Source organism: Triturus cristatus, chromosome 7 (genome assembly GCF_964204655.1).
Source record: "Triturus cristatus chromosome 7, aTriCri1.1, whole genome shotgun sequence".
NCBI classification, from domain to species: Eukaryota; Metazoa; Chordata; class Amphibia; order Caudata; family Salamandridae; genus Triturus; species Triturus cristatus.
The window spans coordinates 1719789331-1719808687 of record NC_140590.1 but is presented as its reverse complement, the minus strand read 5'-3'; the positions used below and the strand labels follow the sequence as shown (position 1 = coordinate 1719808687).

Here is a 19357-nt window from a genome sequence, read left to right as displayed (position 1 = left end):
GTGGCAATGGCTGTGTCCATACGTCAGAGTGAGGGAATAGTCTTGTCACATAGATTGCTTGTGCTAGTACCCTATTCAGTTGATGCTCTTTTCAATCAAACGAAAACACAACATTTGACTAGTGCCCGCTTGACAAGATATGAATTGACACTTTTGGCTCTTCATATCACACTGAAAAGATGTTTGACTTTGAATCGTGCTACATTATTGCCATTTCCAGCCTCTCAGTCTCAGTCACAAGAGTTACATGACTGTATATCCCTTACTGAAGAACAAACAAAGGGTCGTGTTGACCTACAAGATACGCCCCTTTCTAGTGTTGATGGGGAACTGTGGGTTTATGGGTCCTGCTTGAAGTTGCCTGATGGTACGACATCTGCTGCTTATGCAACTACAACTTTTCAGACAGTAGTTGAGACAGCTCGCATTCTACAGAAGTCAGCTCAAGCAGCCGAGTTGATAGCACTGACAAGAGCATGGGAGCTTAGTACAGATCTACTTGTTAACATCTACACCGATAGCCGATATGCTTTTGGAGTGGCTCATGATTTTGGGCAACTCTGGAATTAAAGAGGCTTTCTTACTTCACATGGCACACAAATAGTGCATGGAGAATTAGTGCACAATCTCCTTACTGCCTTGACATATCCTAAGAAAGTGGCAATTGTTAAGTGTGGTGCACACAAGAAAGTGACTGATAAAATAGGAAGAGACAATGCCTTTGCCGATCACACAGCTCGTGAGACTGCAATGCAGCAAAGTACTACACCCATGTATGTAGTTAAGTCACAGGCTGAACGTTATCATGATGCCAGGCAAGAGGTACTGGATATGCAACGATCTGCTTCTGTTGATGAATTAGACCAATGGTCTAAGGAGGGAACATTGGATGATGAGGGCTGTTGGAGGAATAAAGAAATGACAAAATGGAAGTTACCCACAGCCTATTTACATCCTATGATTCACATGGCACATGGGCCGGCACATGTTGGAGCATCCTCAATGACGAAGCAACTTATGCAAGTTTAGGATCATCCAGTTATTGCCGGCACAGCTAAAAAGATAGTCCAGTCTTGTCTGATTTGTCTCCAGTATAATCCTGGAAAGGGAACACGAACTCCAGCAGGAGGGTTTGCCATACCTACTGCACCATTTTAAGGTCCTGCAAATGGATTACTTCCAGCTAGAAAACTGAAGTATGTCCTAGTAGTGGTTTGTGCCTTTAGTAAATGGATAGAGGCATACGATACGAAAGATAATACAGCTCTTACTACAGCAAAAGTGCTCCTAAAGGAGTTTTTCTCCAGATTTAGGCATTTCTCGAGTTTTGTGGAATGACAACAGACCCCATTTTATTGGGAACGTTGTTGATTACCTCATGAAAGGATTGGGAAGCAGAAGTTCCATGCTGCTTTTTAACCACAATCAGCAGGGCTTGTGGAATGTTACAAACCTACCCTCAAACTAAAATAGGCCAAAATACAAGCTTCCACATCTTTGAAATGGCCTGATGCACTGCCATTAGTGTTGCTATCTATTAGATCGATACCACATACACGATCTGGCCTCACACAGTATGAGGTGGTTTTTGGAAGGCCAATTAATAGTTGGGGGATTCCTAAGCCACGCCCTATACATAATGTACCCTATGTACATGATGAACGACTATTTGTCCCAGTTGACTGACAGTTTGTCTTCTATTTATCAGCAGGTTCGGGAGACTCTTCCAGACAGGTCTCAGGGTGAGGGCCATAATCTACGGCCTGGGGACTTTGTCCTAACGAAGTCCTTCCAGAGAACCAGCTCCCTAGCACCGAGATGGCGCGGACCAGAGCAAGTCCTTCTGGCTACCAGGACTGCAGTGCGAGTGACCAACCGGAAGAACTGGGTGCACGCAACCCATTGTCGGACGGTGTTGCAGGACCTAGTGAGCCCAGCTGTGTTGGCAGATCATCGCAACATCCTGGACACAGAGAAAGACAAGCCACGTCACCTGAAGGACCTGAGGAAGTCTTCCCGGACCACATGATCCCTGGTACATCTTGATATCAGCTGCGACCCCGGAAGAGAGACACTTCGTTGCTGAAAAAGACTGTTTGAGCCACTGTCCTGGGTAGTGAAAGACTGAGTTTCAAAGGGGGTACTCTTTTAGTGGCTACTCGTCTCAACCTCAGCGAAGAAACCAACGTCTGCCCAGGACCTTAGGGCACCATCTGTTCTGTTGTTCAACGGCAAGATGAACATGTCTGCGGAGAAGAAATCAATTGCTCCAAGAATCTGTGATCGAAAGAGTATCTTCATTATTGGACTCACTTCAATGATTGTTCTGATTGCTACAATAACATGGGTTCTAGAGGGAGTAGCTCCTGCTTGAAATTTACTGACTGCTACTACTCCTGTGACCATTGAGCGAGCACCATTAATTCACTCTTCCCTATCATGAGCAGAAGCACAGAATGTCCTATCTCAACAATACGTTCATTCAAATGTTGCATCACACTCATAATGCTACGAACGTTACCAACTGTTGGGTGTGTGGAATGATGCCAGCTCATCAGAAAAAGGGAGGAACGCCTTTCATTCCTCTGCCGTTTTCACACAATGGCTCCTGCAAAGCTTGGTTTGCGCTGCTATGGGCCTCTGAAATTGCTAACATTACCTATGCTGATGTAGGTGGACTGAATGCCCAACTGAACAGAGCTTGTTACCCTGATGAGGAAGGAAATCCACAAGCTAAAGGAGCTGTATGGGAAATGGAGGAGTATCGCTGAGGAAATTCCTCCACACACTATGTTTTCCCTAACACTCGAACTGTCATAGGTAATGGACCTCCTGTTATAAATGTTACTAGAGGTCGAGCAGACCTTTGTGTGAGCAGTATTGGCAGTATTCCTCTGGGAAAAAGTGACTGGACTATGGTGTTAAATGTAACTGGAACGAACAATAGCAGTTTTTTGTCATCACATAACACCTATTTCATTTGTGGAAGTAAAGGTTATTACCACTTACCTATTGGGTGGTCAGGTAGCTGTTATGTGACCTTTTTGCTACCACCTGTGTTCTTAGCACCTGCATCCTACCACAAAGACTATAAACTGTATAATGACATTTCTAAGAGACGATTTAAGAGGACAATAAATCATGATGAGGTGGATCAGACTGATACTGCAATGCAGCAGTACGTTGACTTTAATTTGGAACTTTTCTTCTTTGTTGGTGCTGCCTTAAACAGCAGAAAGATCAGGCACTTTACGCGTGTTGTAGAGGCTGTAACCAATCAAACAGCCATGGCACTTGGAAATATCACGGAAGAACTAGAAATAGCGAGAATTTTTGCGCTCCTAAACAGGATGGTCCTCGACGTCGTCCTGGCCGACCGTGGTGGAGCATGCCGCATCATCGGAGGCAGTTGTTGTGTCAACATCCCTGACCACGCCCCTCCAGTTTTTGAGGCACTTTCTAAGCTGCACAAGATAGCCACTGAAATCCATCAGGATTCAGGAACGTGGACTTTGACTGGATGGCTATGGACTATGTTTACTGTATGGGGCTGGAAACTATTGTTAGCTCTATGTATATTTGTGGCGATCCTTTTCACCTGTTGCCTATATATCCAATGTAGCCTGATGCTCTGTTCCCTTTGTGCTTCTACCTGTACCTCATGTATACCAGCTAAACAAAATGTAAAGAATGTAAATGCCCGACTAGTAACAGACCAAGAAATTAGTGAGTTAATGATTATTGATGTCCGTGATATCTTCCATGCTCCTTCAAAATCATAGAGATGTCTTCAGCCGTGGAAATCAAAAATAATTGCTGTTAGCATGAGCTGAAAGCCATCTTGTTTGCAGCATCCATTTTGTTAGACTTGTGATTCTCCCGTCTTCACTGTTGCCTGCTTTTCTATTCTGCTTGAGTCATCAGCTTTAGTTAACTCCTTCTGTACTGAGCCAAAGCAAGACGTGCTAAAAAAGGCCTGTAGCTGATAGAATGCACCTGGCTAAAAATGTAATTGTCCACCATGTCTTAGTGACGTAAGCAGTTTTGTCTCCGCTCCCACTTTGCTGACTAAGTGATATCCATCTGCCCATGTTAGTCGATAGCTAATCCTGTGTATGCTTGTACCTTCTATTTGAGTCTACATGCTTCCTCTGCAACAAACTGTGTATAAAAGGCCCATGTTTTCTGTATTCCATGTGCTGCCTCCTACAGCGCCTGAGGGTGTTGTATTGATGTAGTCCCACTCATGAGTGATATTGATGTAGTCCCACTCATGAGTGATTAATATACTTGTTATTTGATATTCCGGCTTCCGAGCCAATCTCTATTTTGTTGGTTTAAGGACCCGTAGACAAGATAAGGGTGACCCCTGCTCCGGTGTACCCCTAAAACGGCACATTTCCGCAGTATTAGATGAATAACTACAGCCAACGAGATGGCTATGTGTGTTGAATGCGCGATGCTAAAACATGCAGTGTTCTGCAAGTCACAGGCTCGAGTCCCAGCAAGGCTGTGTTAGCCTACCATCGTTCTATGGTGGATAAAAGGATTGCCTTTAATTACGTTATATTAACACCTGTTATTTATAAAGCTTAGACATGAAAGCAGTGTGGCAGGTGCCTTATACATCATAAAAAGAACATGTTTTTATTAAACTATTAAAATTAATTTGTGAGAAAGCACTGTATTAGGTTTTCTGCAAAGTGCATCCATGGAGATTTAGTACGATCATAAGACTTATTTATGGAGCACACTGTAACACATCATTTGTTTTTAGGTCGAGCCTACAGTGCATGCGCTGTCTGCTAGACCTGCTGTGGTCAATAAAGGATTTTACTGCCGCCACAATAGAGGTCCAGTAAATGGTGGGTAAAGGGTCACAGTGTCTTGAAACCTTCCTAGCCCTGATTTTAGGAAGGTAATCTATTTCGTCATCTTTAGGAATCTAGGCAAAGCACACCTACTCACATAACTCATCAACTAGAATCAGCCTCACAGACAATAATCTGCCATTGGAAGTTCTACTATCTAACAGCAAATTTTCGTTTCATGCTTACATTGTTATATTAATGCCTTAACTTATCTTGACATAACCCTGCTATTGTGACATGGTTTAAATTAAAAGTACCCGTATAAATATTTTGGTCATTGCATGCTGTACAAATGTTCAGATGAATAAATAAAATAATTGGAATGAGTAAAGAGAGTTAACACACCTGTCAGACTTTATCAAGCAAATCGTAATAAGAGCTTATGTCTTGTACCTCTTCGATTGGGAATATTTCTGCTGCGTCCAGTATACTAATTTCTTTAGGCAGTGCTTTCGAGGTCCATATATAGTTTAAGTCAAAGACCTTAAAATGAAGTTGAGTATCATCTGCACTAACACCATAGGTTTGCCACTCAAAGGGAATGCCAGATGAGTCATGTGTACATTGAAACTAAACTGAGCAGGAGGCAGACGAGGCAGCTTAAAATAATTGTAATATATTGTGCTTGCATGTTTTACTCCAATTGCTTATCGTTTCGATAAATCTGCTTATAATAAAATATTGTTACACATCTCTGAGCTCAAGAGATGAATACAACAAAGACCGTTTTCTAAAGTGTTTATTTACCATCGAGCTGGAGTGATGTCATTTTGGTATTCACAGAAGGCACTTACTCATTTCGGTATTCACAGAAGTTAGGAGTCCTAACTTTAGGACTCCTAAATGCCTTCTGTGAATACCGAAAGTCTTAAAATTAGGATTTTTCTCAGTTTAGTAGTAGTATAGTTAGGACTCCTAACTTTAGGACTCCTAAATGCCTTCTGTGAATAACGAAAGTCTTAACATTAGGATTTTTCTCAATTTAGTAGTAGTAAAGTTAGGACTCCTAACTTTAGGACTCCTAAATGCCTTCTGTGAATACCGAAAGCCTTAAAATTAGGATTTTTCTCAGTTTAGTAGTAGTAAAGTTAGGAGTCCTAACTTTAGGACTCCTAAACTGAAATATAATCCTAATTTTAAGACTTTCGGTATTCACAGAAGGCATTTAGGAGTCCTAAAGTTAGGACTCCCAACTTCTGTGAATACGGAAGTGAGTAAGTGTCTTCTGTGAATACCAAAATGAGTAAGTGCCTTCTGTGAATACGAAAATGGTAGTAAGTTTAGGATTTTGTCTTAAGTTAGTTCTGTGAATCGGGGCCATAGAGACTGAATGATTCCCTACAACGCTGTAGAAGCCATGGGTTTGTAATCTTTTCAGCACAACCATTCCCCATCAAGGTGCCCTCTCAGATTTTTGCTCTAACTGAAAGAAACGAAAATTGGCGTGCATCTGACAGATTCTTCTATAGCACACACATTAATATGGATGCACAGACCTTGTTGTGGGTATGGTAAGTTTGCCTGGCTTCTTCTCCTGTGGCACACAAACAAATTAACACTGAAGCACCGACTCTCTTATGGGTATGTCCAGTTTACCGCAGGCCTGTCAGCTTCACCTGGGGCACTTATATTAACATAGAAGCACAGCTTCTGCAGTGGGTATATGAAGTTTGCATTTGGCCTGGCAGCTTCTCCTGTGGCTCTACCATTAATATTTGGAAGCAAAGCCTCTTGAGTGGGTCTGTACGGTATATTCACATTACAGTATCGGGTGCTCTCTTTTGCTTCAAGAACTATTTTGCTTTGCTTTGTTATAAGGAGCGCTATTTATGCCATAGTCGCTTTTTAAAGTGGCCGACATATGTGGCCCTCAAGCAAATTTCACCAGCAGGGTTCATCATTTTTAGCTCTGCTTGGTGTGGATGTTGCAGAAGTGGCTGTAACGTTTTGTGCCTTCTGTCCCGTTTGGTGTGATGTTTAAATGTTCTTACAGGTCCACTAGCAGCAGTGGGTTGTACGATGCACATATGATGTTATAGCATTTGGGGAACATCTTATTCTGCTTGATGTTCTGGTAAAATCTCAGCCGGACTGGATAGTTGGGCATAATCGCCGAGGTAGTGTATAACTTAATGCAGCTTTATTAGCCTTACCTTGCTTAGCGTGTTTCTTCTGTAAAGCTCACAGTGTCTGAAGCAATAAGGGTGTTATCTGTCACCCTTGTAGTTCCAGAATGTGTTAATGTCAAATATGCTCCAGGTTTCCTCTTCAGCACTATCTCTGTGAAGCCAGATCAGCCTAATAGCACCATGCAGCCTCCACTTGGTAAAGAATGCTATTGCTTACTAGATAGAATGAGGTTGTGTGTAGAAATGTTAATTACATAAAGTACTCGAGATCCCTGTGCACCACGGCCACAAAAAGGCACAAGTGCAGGGTTTTCTGTCTAATTTAGCAACCTTATCATCCTTTGTTGTTTCTTCCTGTATGGAGGATGTAGCACTGCCCGCTAATCGCTCAACCTTCCAAGAGAACGGCTATAGAGTTGATAAACGTCTGGACATTTAAATTCAGAGCTTCTTGGGTGGTACTTACATATCCAATAATTAACATCTGCGTTTCTTGCTGTAGAGCATTAGCCATTCAGCAAAGGTCCAGTAGTGCCAGATCCATCTCAAATATTCAGGAAAACAGTTGACTGTAATCAACTGTGCATTTTTATTCCTGTTGGAAATCGGAAAATCTGTCAGAGGTACACGTGACAGATGTTCAAGTGAATTTACAGCCTTTTAATTTGTATATCCTATTTTCAAGAATTTAAATCATTACCAAGCCACACACTGGAAAGATGGGAAGCAAGAGAGCAAATCTGATAGTTGCCTCGGTTTGGGGGTGTTTGTATTTATTGACAGTATGTCTTTTGCACAGCCTTTAGTAGGCATTAGGAATAAATTACCCTTAATTACTTCTTTGAATGTTTGTCTGCGATAACTTGAATAAGCGATTCTCTTTTAAACGGGTCAAAAGCCCTACTAAATTTTGAGATGGGTTAATGCAGACATTACGCTGATTATTATCTTAGATCCTCATAATGCCTAATTTATACCTTGCCTGAAGATTCAATGGAGATGTACAATGAGCTAGACTTGGGAGCTGGATAGGGATGCCTTTTTAGGTCAAGCCTGGGCAGTGCATGCGCTGCTCTGCGAGGCATGCTGTATTCAAGTATGTACTTAAAGCCCCGCCCACTCTCCGCCCATATTTCTCATTGGCTTGTATCATTGTCCTTCGTAAATGCTGGCTTTTGATTCGTTAATAGGCTTGTTAGTCTGTCCTTAGTACCAGCTTGTCTTCATTTATATCCTCCCATGAGGACTGGCCCTATTACTTCGGTTGTTACACGGTACATCTTACTTACTCTGTAAGCACTATTTTCTTTAATACGTTTCTCCTACTGCAGGCACGACATGCATTCCTGTAACATTCAGCGTGCCATGCGCGCTTTCACTTTCCAAGCAGCCCGGGACAATGGGGGCCGCCTCTTTAAAATAAAAAGGTCTCACATTTACACAAGTTTGTACTGTTGGCATTGTAAATGACAATGCCTTTTATTTATGTGTTAATATAAAGCATTGCCATTTATAATGGCAAAAGCTTAAACTCTAGCAAATGCAAAGCCTATTGCATTGCAAATGCTTGTTTGCTTTTTATTTCCCCCCTCCGCCTCAAGTTCTTCCGTTGCTCCCCATATCTGTGCCTATTGCTTACCCCATCCTCTGCTTTGGCTCCTATCCCACCGCTCCTCCGTTGCTCCCTAACCCGTACCATTCCGGTCTTTTAAAAAAGGGGGTGTTGATATTTTTCAGTTTTATGCAGGGCCTAGCATTTGCTGTTTACTACGGTGCTACGCCATTCATAAAAATAACTTTTGTGCCAATTTCAATCATTTTGTAAAATGTACTGCTCCTAGTGGGGGTGTGCCATTTCTGATCAGCAAGTAAAAAGATAAACAAAATCCAGGCGGTATTATGGCATATGCCCACGCATGCTTGGTAACGCATGCATACTCATCGTTAATTAAGCTGGACCCCCATTGCATCATGACATTGCGAACTCATTCATTTGGGAGTGCGGGAGTTTGTGCTGATGCTAATACTTTCATTATCTCTGTGCAGTCATAGTCTTTTTCGTGACCTATTTAAATTAGATTTTTGGTGAATAGTGCATTTGTAAAGTAATGGGACCTTTCACATTTCTAAAAATGTGACTTCTTCAAGAGAGATGAAAGAAAGAGATTTAAAAATAATGCATAGTTGTGCATTTCAAAGCATGTAGGGTCACTGATGGTTAAACTTAATTCAAATGTGTATGTTTTGAATACCGCTTACTTACTCCTTCCTTTTTCTTTATCTCTTTCCCTTACTGCATCACCTTTTCTGTCTTTGACTTCATAGTTTTGCTCCTCTTTCAACCAGCCCATGTTCCCTCCAGTTTTTTTTCCTCTTCCCTCAGCTTCCATGTACACACTTTCCTTTTCTGTATTTTACTCTGTTTCATCTTTACCTTTTCCCTTTCTCTATCTTCCGTTGCCCGCTCTTCATCTGTATGTTGTTTTCTTCCCTCAATTGCTCCCCCCTTTGCTTTCATTCTTTTACCTGCTCTTCTCTCATTTTTAGAGCTCCGTCTCTAGCCTATTTCTATGGTTTTTACTTCTCAATCTATCTCACACTCTTTCCTTTGCACTCTCCATATGCCCCTAGCCATTTGCATCCTTCTTCCTGCTACTTTCCGCCTCTAACAATATCTTCTCTGTAGGATTTCCTGAAAAGAGCAATAGCTACGTGAACATAAGGACTGAGGATGTAGCCTTATGGTTACAGCGGTCAAGCTCGAAGCTGAGGAACAGGGTTCGAGTCTCAACAAGGACGCTCAACATCCTGTGATTCTGGGCAAATCACTTAATCTCCCCGCGCCTAACAAATATGAATTTGTCCATCTGTAACAAAACTGGTGCTCATGTAAAACGCTCTGATATCCGAACTCTCCAGTCTAGTTATATCCGAACTCTCCAGTCTAGTTTCTGCTATAAAAAACTGAAAAAAAAAAAGAATACAATAAAAGAAATATATTTCAAAAGGATAAGACTATCAGTCACGTTCATTTGCTGCACATCATTCCATTGGAGCTGAAGTTATGATTTTCCAGTAGCGGCTGCTATGAAAAAATGTGGGAGAGCAGCGCAGGAAGCAGCTCGGGGGGGGCGGGTGGAATAAAAAAAGTAACAAAGCACTTTACCTGCTGCCCACTGTCTCGGTCCTCTCAATTCCTGGCAGGCTCCCAGACTCCCTACACCAATCCAAACGCTGCTCTCCTGCTGGTAATACCCAGCATGACAGCAGCACCAGGATTGGTCTGAGTGGCATGGCTTGCCGCTCAGTAAGGGCCTGAAAGCCTGTACCTGTCCACCCGGCTGTGAAACACAGTTATGATGGATACATCTGCCTGTGGATTCGTCACCTTATGAATATCCCCTGTGCCAGCATTCCACGTAAACTTTTTCCTACCTCTCCACGCCGACGAGGTCGTCACAATACCACAGCTCCGCTTGCGACTCCGTATGACGTCACTGGAGCTACAAGAGAGCCTCGTTGGCGTGATGACATCAGTTCCCTTTTTTCCGCGCTGTCGTCGCGTAACGGTTTTCTGGGACTCTCCATACTGTGTCGAGCTACTTTGTTGTTTCTCCAGCTTTAACTGTAGCTTTGTGATGGCGATTTCGAGGAAGTCAGGATTTAAGCCCCGTAGAGAGTGTGGGGGTCATATCTCCATCACTGACCCCCATGAGGACTGTTTGTTGTGTTTATCATCGGACCACAATGTGGAGGGCTGTTCATGCTGCCGTAAGATGAACCCAAAGGCCTTGAAAGAAGCTTTTCATGGCAAAAGCACGGAAGGAGAAGAGAAGGCGTAAAAGATCTTAGTCAAAGTCATCGACTTCGCATGCTTCGAAGTCGAGGAAGCACAAGAAGAAGAGGAGGCATGGCTCTCAGCACTTTTCGTCGAAGGGAAAGACTTCAAGATCACCTTCTCCGGTGCCTCGACGTCGACAAAAAGACTTTGTGTCTCCATCGCCTTCGCCATCTCCTCAGGTGACTCCGGATAGATCTCCTTCTCCAAAAGGTACTCTGGCACCAACGCCAAGGGGCTCTCTTGGAGTCGGAGGGCTTACCAGCTCAGGATGAATCCTCTCCTGTACAAGAGACTGGCCTGTGGCTCCACCTGTGGATCCGACTGTTCTGGCGTCGGAGACTCCTTGTGTGGAGACTGACTCGGCTCCGTATCCACAATTTCCTACAACAGGTCCTGTGGGTCCGCTGGCCTTCAATTCGGGCGTGCCTCAACATTATGCCCAGACACCCTTTGTGTCCTTAATGCCGACGGCGGCCTCGTGGCAGTTTCCGGCTCCGAGGTTTTCGACGCCGTATACGGTGTCCCTGGTGCCGTCTGGTGGCCCTTCCTCTCAGCTTTGTACGGTGCCGATTCCTGCATCGGACCCTCCTTCGACGCCGGCTCCGGAGCTGTCGGCGCATTGTGTGGTGCCGCCGACGCCGCAACCGAAGTTGCGTTCGAGGAGAGAGGCGTAGAGGCTGTTGGAGGAAGAACAGTATCAAACAGAAGAGGTTGAAGAGGGTGAGATAGAGTAGTCTGTCGATGATTTCGAGGGGATTCAGGAGGCTAGTGGCCTGGACACTTCCCCAGAGTGGGAGCCTTCTTCTTCAAGGGCTTCTCTACCTTAGGCGGTGGCTCCGTATCATACTGTTATTAGAAAGGCTGTGGAGCTTTTGGACTTGTAATTGCCTGCAGCAGAGTATAAACCTAATTTACTCACGGAGGTTTTGCATTCGCCATCTTCGATAGTTGAGCCACTGTTGCCTTTTAATGAGCCTATCCTGGAAGTGTGGCGTAAACCACTTTTGTCTCCAGCTGTATCTAAATCTGTGGCAAGGGGATATAGGCCTGCTCCGGGAGACCCTCCCTTTCTCTCTTCACATCCAACCTCGGGAAAGTTTTGGTGGTATAGGCGTCCTGTTCTAAACAGTCTACAGGCGCTTTTCCTCAGGCGCCTGCCAACAGGGACTCTAAGAAGTTAGAGCAGTCGGCTAAGAAAGTCTTTTCTTCCTCTAGCATGGCACTGAAGTCAACCAATGCTACCTGTTTGTTGGGACGATACATTCATGCCTTGATGGATTTCGCTAAGCAATTGGCGCCCAAGTTGCCTCATGAGGAGCAGGATAATTGATGGAGGTTCTGTCGGACGCTCAGGCTGCTGCTCGTCAGGTTATACAGTCTGGTCTGGACACAGCTGATTCGGTGGCCAGGGTTATGAGCTCCTCCATAGTTACCTGGAGGCAGTCTTGGCTCAGATCCTCTGGGTTTTCTCCAGATGTACAGGCTACCCATCTTGATTTGCCCTTCGATGGATCAAAACATTTCGGAGAGAAGGCTGACTCTGTGCTTCAGAGATTCAAAGATAGCAAGGCCATGGCAAAATCCTTGGGGTTGCAAACTCAGTCAAGGGGGTTTGGATATAAGAAGTATCGTGGATTTGGAAGGTCTTCCTTTTGTCGCTTTCGACAGCCTCAGCACCAGCAGCAGCAGCAAAATCCTCTTTACAAGTCCTACAGAGGGAGAAACAGGGGTCGCCAACGTGGGTCGGCCAGCAATCTCTCCTCTGCCTCTCCTACCTCCCCTGCTCCCCCTGGTAACGCAGGAAATCAGCCCTAGATCCCCCATCCTGGAACATGTGGGTCCTGTAGGGGGTGGGCTGACTCACTTTCTACAGGGTTGGAAATCGGTCACGTCAGACCTTTGGGTTTTAAACCTTGTAGAGAATGGGTACGCCTTCCCTTTTGGGAATTTCCTCCTTATCCTCCTCGCCAAGGTTTCTGTTCAGGAGATCATTTGCTTCTTCTCTAGAAGGAGGTCCTTGCATTATTACAAAAAGGTGCGATAGAGGTGGGTCCGGAGGAGTAAAGGGGTCAGGGATGCTACTCCCGATATTTCCTGATTCCCAAAAAGGATGGCAGGTTACTTCCGATCTTGGATCTCAGGGTCTTGAATTTTTACCTCAAACAGGAGAAATTCAAGATGCTGACCCTTGCTCAGGTTCTTCTGGCGCTGCAGCAAGAGGACTGGATGGTGTCGATCGATTTGCAGGATGCGTATTTTCACATCCTCATCCTGAAGTCGCACAGGAAGTATCTCCGTTTCACGGTAGGGTCGCAGCACTACCAGTTTGCGATCCTACCGTTTGGTCTTACTACTGCACCTTGGGTCTTCACAAAGGTGGTGGCAGTGGTGGCGGCTCATCTCAGGAGATCAGGAATCCCAGTTTTCCCTTACCTGGACAACTGGCTGCTCAAAGTGGATTTCCCGGAGATGGTGGTTCATCATCTGTGAGTAACAACTCAGCTGTTGTTCAACTTGGGTTTTTCAACAAATGTGCCCAAATCTAACCTGGTGCCTTCTCAGCGCAACCTGTTCGTAGGGGCAGTTCTGGATACTACTGTGTCGAGCTTTTCCACCTCCTCAGAGAATTCTCAACGTTCAGGAGATGATTCCTTTTTTTCACGATGGAGCGGTTGTTCCAGTCCTGAAGGTCCTATGCCTGCTCGGTCTGTTTGCTTCCTGCATTCTGTTGGTCAGTCATGCACGCTTGCATATAAGGGCACTCCAGTGGTGCCTCCGCAGGCACTGGTATCAACATAACGGAGATCTTAGGGAGTCAGTGAGAATCTCCGGAGACGCTGCAGCGAAGCTGACTTGGTGGAGTGTGCAGGGCAACCTGTCTCAAGGAAAGCCCTTTCAACCTCCTCCACCGGTGGCCACAGTGGTCACGGATGCCTCCACTCTAGGGTGGGGTGCTCATCTGGGGGATCTGGAGGTCAAAGGTCTTTGGTCTCAAGTGGAAAGGTTGCTTCTCATCAACCTTCTGGAATTGCGGGCGATAAGTTTGGCACTAAAGGCTTTCCTTCTTCCCTTCGCGGTCAGTCAGTTCAGGTCCTGACGGACGACACTACCGAGATGTGGTACATCAACAAACAGGGAGGTGTAGGGTCGTATCGCCTCTGTCGAGAAGCTCTACGACTCTGGTCCTGGGCTCATGGCCATCAGATTTGTGTGTTTGCAAATCATCTAGCCTGTGTGCTGAATATTCGTGCGGACAGTCTCAGTCGGCATTACTCGGCCGATCACGAGTGGCGGCTTCATCCGGAGGTGGTCCATCATATCTTCGAGATGTGGGGGTCCCCTCGGTTAAACCTGTTTGCCACTCACGAGAACGTGCACTGCCCGTTGTTCTGCAGTCTCCAGTATCCGTTGCAGTGGGTGCTGGGGGACGCGTTTCAGTCGGATTGGAGTTCACAGCTCCTTTACGCGTTTCCTCCCATACCCTTGATTCCTCGGGTTCTGAGGAAGGTTCGCCAAGACCGGGCCCAAGTAATATTGATCGCCCCAGATTGGCCAAGAAGGGTATGGTACACAGATCTGCTTCACCTCTCATCGCACACCCTCCGCTCCGTCTCCCTCTCAGGGCAGACCTCCTCTTACAGTCGCAGGGGCAGGTTCTACACCCCTACCTCCAGAGCTTGCACCTTCATACCTGGAGATTGAACGGGGCAACCTGAGTTCCTTCTCTCTCCCGCCGGATGTAGTGGATGTTATTTTATCATCCAGGCGATGCTCCACTAAATCTATTTACTCCTCCAGATGGTCTAGGTTTGTCAAATGGTGTGGAGAGAGATCCATTGATCCTTTAAAGGCTCGCTTGTCAGATATACTTCAGTTTTCGCTATTTTTGGCCCAGCAGGGCTGTGCTGTGGCCACTGTTAAGGGCTATTTATCAGCTTTGTTGGCGTTATTTTGTTTGCCGGATCAGCCGTCTTTGTTTAAATCTCCCATTGTTTGGAGATTTATTAAGGGCCATACCAATAGGTTTCCGCCTACTCCCTTTGTTATGCCTCAATGGGATTTAAATCTTGTTTTGAATTTCTTGATGGGTTCCCCGTTTGAACCCTTACATAGTTGTCCTTTGAGGCTTCTGTCTTTTACAACGGCCTTTCTTGTGGCTATTACCTCAGCAAGGAGGGTAAGTGAGCTTCAGGCTCCTAGTTCAAAACACCTGTTTTTGACCATTCATGCTGAAAGGATGGTCCTCAGGACCAGGGCTGCTTTTCTGCCTAAAGTGCTTACTCCCTTCCATCTAGGGCAGTCCATTACACTTCCTGTGTTCTATCCACCACCTCACCCTTCTAAGGAGGAGGAGAGACTTCACCGCCTGGATCCTAAAAGAGCAGTGAGCTTTTATTTGGATAGGACTAAAGACTTGCGAGTGGACGATCAGCTCTTTGTGGGCTATGTTGGACGCATGAAGGGCAAGGCTGTGAACAAGCGCACTCTTTCAGATGGATCATCTTGTGCATCAAAATCTGCTACGCCCTGGCTGGTAAGGAACCGCCTGAAAGTATTAGAGCTCATTCCACCAGAGCCAAGTCATCCACTTCTGCTTTGGCTAGAGGTGTTCCTGTAGTGGACATTTGTAAGGCTGCGACTTGGGCCTCCCTCCATACTTTCGCAAAGCGTTATTGCTTGGATTCCGAGATGAGGAGGGAGGGCCATTTTGCGCGCTCTGTCCTGCAGGACTATTTGGTATAGAAGGGTGGACACCCTCCTCCGGGAGTGGGACTCCTGTGGGATTCTATTCATAAGGTGAGGAGTCCACAGGCAGAAGTTACTTACCTTCGGTAACGCTTTTTCCGGTGGATACAGTATCTGCATGTGGATTCCTCACTGACCCACCCTCATCCCCGCTTTCCACCCTTGTATACCTTAAAGGTGGCATTGTTTAACATGTTTGTTTTTCATTGTGTCTTCTATCTGCCTTTGTATGGTTTGTAGGAAATGCTTTTATTCTTTGGCTTTCCTTTGGATTTTACACTGTTTACTCTGTTCACCTCGGAGGCACGGGGTGGAACTGACGTCATCACGCAGATGAGGCTCTCTTATGGCTCCTGTGACGTCATATGGAGTAGCGAGCGGAGCTGTGATATTGTGACAACCTTGTCGGCATGGAGAGCTAGGAAAAAAATTCCGTGGGATGCTGGCACAGGGGGATATTCATGAGGTGAGGAATCCACAGGCAGATACTGTATCCACCAGAAAAAGCGTTACCGAAGGTAAGTAACTTGTTCCTCGGGTGGAGAGATCTAAATGTCGGTTTGGCCATCCTAAGACATCCGGCCAAACCGACATGCACATTTGCAGCAGTGCAACCACTGCTGTTGAGAAAGAGGATGGCCCAACTCCGTCCCGCCCGGGACTTGGCTCAGCAAGGAAAAATAAAATAATAACATGTTTTATTATCATTTTATTTTTCCTTTTTTCACTGCTGAGAGCAGTAGTGTAATACTCCTCCGCTTTAACGGAGGAGCCGCTGCTATGAAATTCTTCAATTCTCCTGGTCACTGGTGTTTTAGGAGCCTTGCTTGGTCCCAGGAATGGTATACCCTGGGTCTAATCAAAATTCTTCATATTTGGAGTTTAATTTGTGATAGCCAGTGGCATCATCTTCCTCTAAGTGAAATGGTTTTTGATATCTATTTCAGATGGCAGAAGCTGAACATTATGACAAGAATTATGACAGTGTGACAAAAATGCTACGGGACTTGAACAAAGATCTTGAAAAAATGTTAGAAGACATGGAGAAAATATCAGGTAATTTTTAATGCTAAGAATAATGTTTAATGTGCAATTTACACTTACACATGAATGCTGGAACAATCCAAATCCATGTTTGGCTATATTTTCCCTGTAGTTGTGACTCTACCTCCTTCAGGCAAAGTGTCTGAACGGGCACTGGCCTGTGCAGTAATAAGCAGGCACTGATCTGATGTCTGTTGTCAATTTTTTCTTTTTTCTCTTCTTTGCTGTAATGTTTAGGTGCATGCACTGGATAACATTCATGTTGACCGTCTTCTTTGTGTGGAAGGTTGCTGTGATGATTCTGGGACCATGGGTTTTTCATCCAATCAGACCTCTGTTGCCTGCTGGCGTTAGCATCAATGCTACTCCCTTATTATGTTAGGCGTTTTCTTCCTTGTGTCCATAATACAGCCGCATTCCTCCTAGAGCCAGTCAGAGAGAGAAATCTCCTTCACGGATAGCAATCTCACCTGGTGGTGAAACCCAGAGATACCGGGATGCCACAAAGCCTGTCCACCTGCTTTTGACCTAGCCCATCACCACTGGGACATGGAACGTGAGGGCCAAGTACGAGACAGGCAAGACAGTCCAAGTGACAGTGGAAATGAAAAAAATACAACCTTGCCCTACTTGGCAAGAACCTGTGAGACCATATGGACACGGTCCAGACAGAAAAGCCTGGCTCCAGGAGGCATATATAACACCACCCTCCTCAAAGATGCAAAGAAACAGAGGGTATACTCCGGCACCTCCAGTAACAAGTTTCAAGTTCTGCAAGAACTAGAGGATGACAGAGACCCAGGAGAAAGTCAGTGGGAGAAGATCAAAGAAACAGTGACATCAACCTTCCGGGAGGTACTGGGTCCCAACAGACACCAGCATAAAAAATGGATCTCCACTGAGACTCATCAAAATGCAAGAGAAAGAAAAAACAAAGCTGAAGTTAAAACCAGCAGAAAAAGAGCAGAAAAAGCAAAGACTGAAGGCGAATAAACTGAAACCAACAAGGAAGCAAAGAGAAGCTTGAGAGCAGACACGCGAAGATTCATCGATGATCTTGCTACTGTAGCTCAGGAAGCAGCAAAACCATGTAAACTTGAAAGAACTTTACAACATAACAAGGAAACTCTCCGGCAGATACAGCAAGCTAGAAAGACCTGTTATAGACAAAGCTGGGAAGACAATCATGTGTAAGGGCCAACAACGAAGATGGGTGTAGCAGCTTTGAAGAACTGTTGAACCAGCCCATGCCACAGTCTCCACCAGACATACAGCCAGTTGACAAGGACTTGCCAATCGACTGCCGCAGACCAATCAAGGAAGAAATACCTCAGCCATCAGACATCTGAGGAATGGGAAGGCAGCAGTACCCGAAAACATTCCTACAGAGGCACTGAAGGCAGGCATTGAAACATAAGTAGGCATGCTGTACTCCATGTTTGGGAGGTTCTAGGAAGAGGAAAAGGTGCTGTCAGACTGGAAGGAGGCATATCTTACAGGATCCCAAAGAAGGGTGACCAAAGTAACTGAGCAAACTACAGAGGGATAACTCTCCTATCAACCCCAGGCAAAGTGTTCAACAAAGTCATCCTGTACAGAATGAAGGAACAAGTTGACGCTTAGTTGCGAGATCAGCAAGATGTGTCCACAAATATAGATCATGTACAGACCAGATTGCAACACTGCTCATCATCATTGAGCAGTCAATGGAATGGAACTCCTCCCTCTATGCCAACTTCATCCACTATGAGAAGGCATTTGACGGCGAGGAAAGAGAGACCCTTTGGAAACTCCTCCGCAGTATGGTGTGCCAGATACATTCATAAAGAATCATCAGGAACTCTTATGAGGGAATGGCCTGCGGGATAGTCCATGGAAACAACTCACAGAAGCCTTTCAAAATGAGGACATGGTTGTTTGCTCTCACCTTTTCTCTTCCTGCTGGCCACAGATTGGATCAAGAAGACACCCATAGCAAGGAGAAGAAATGGGATATTTTGGGCAACTTGGACGCAGCTCAAAAATCTGGACTTTGCAGATGACCTGACCCTACTCTCCCATACCCATCTGCATATGCAAAAGAAGACCAACAAGGTGGCAGCCGAATCAGCACATCTTGGCCTCAACATTCAGAAGGGAAAACCAAGATCCTGAAGGCTAGCACTGCCAATATAACTGCAGTTACTCCTGCAGGCGATGCACTGGAAGGTGTTGAGGCCTTCAGCTTCTGGGCAGTGTCATAGACAAGTGGGCCGACACAGACGCTGACGTCAAGGCAAGAATCGGTAAAAATAAGGGCTGGCCTTTTTCATTTAAAGAAGATGCAGAGCTCCAAGGACCTAATGCTGCAAACCAAGATCAGGCTTTTTAACACCAACGTAGAATTAACCCTTCTGTGTGGAGCAGAAACTTGGAGGACAACAGTGACCACCACCAACAAAATCCAGACCCATCAAACACCACCTGGCGATCTCGGACCTGGAACCCTCAAGAGTAAAGAAAAAGAGGAAGGCCAAGAAACACCTGGCGACAAACCTCAAGACTGACTGCAAAAAGATGGCTTCACCTTGAGTCAGATTGAAGAAAAGCCTAAGACAGTAGTGGCTGGAAAGTCCTGGTTGATGGCCTATACCCCAGGAAGGTAGTAGGCATAAGTAAGTAAGTACCGGTCTGATGTGTATGCAGGGAACTGAGACATTGTCAACCATTATCATCAAATAAAACTT

At 45.2% G+C, this 19357-nt stretch overlaps 1 protein-coding gene across 1 annotated transcript in view; it reads left to right on the top strand.

Annotated features, from left to right (window-relative positions):
• SYCE3 (synaptonemal complex central element protein 3) overlaps window positions 1-19357 on the top strand; it is a 202705-nt gene that overhangs the window by 69805 nt on the left and 113543 nt on the right. Inside the window, exon 2 of the mRNA XM_085614629.1 lies at window positions 16535-16643. Coding sequence (XP_085470755.1) covers window positions 16535-16643 — 109 coding nt within the window. The remainder of the gene's footprint in view (window positions 1-16534; window positions 16644-19357) is intronic.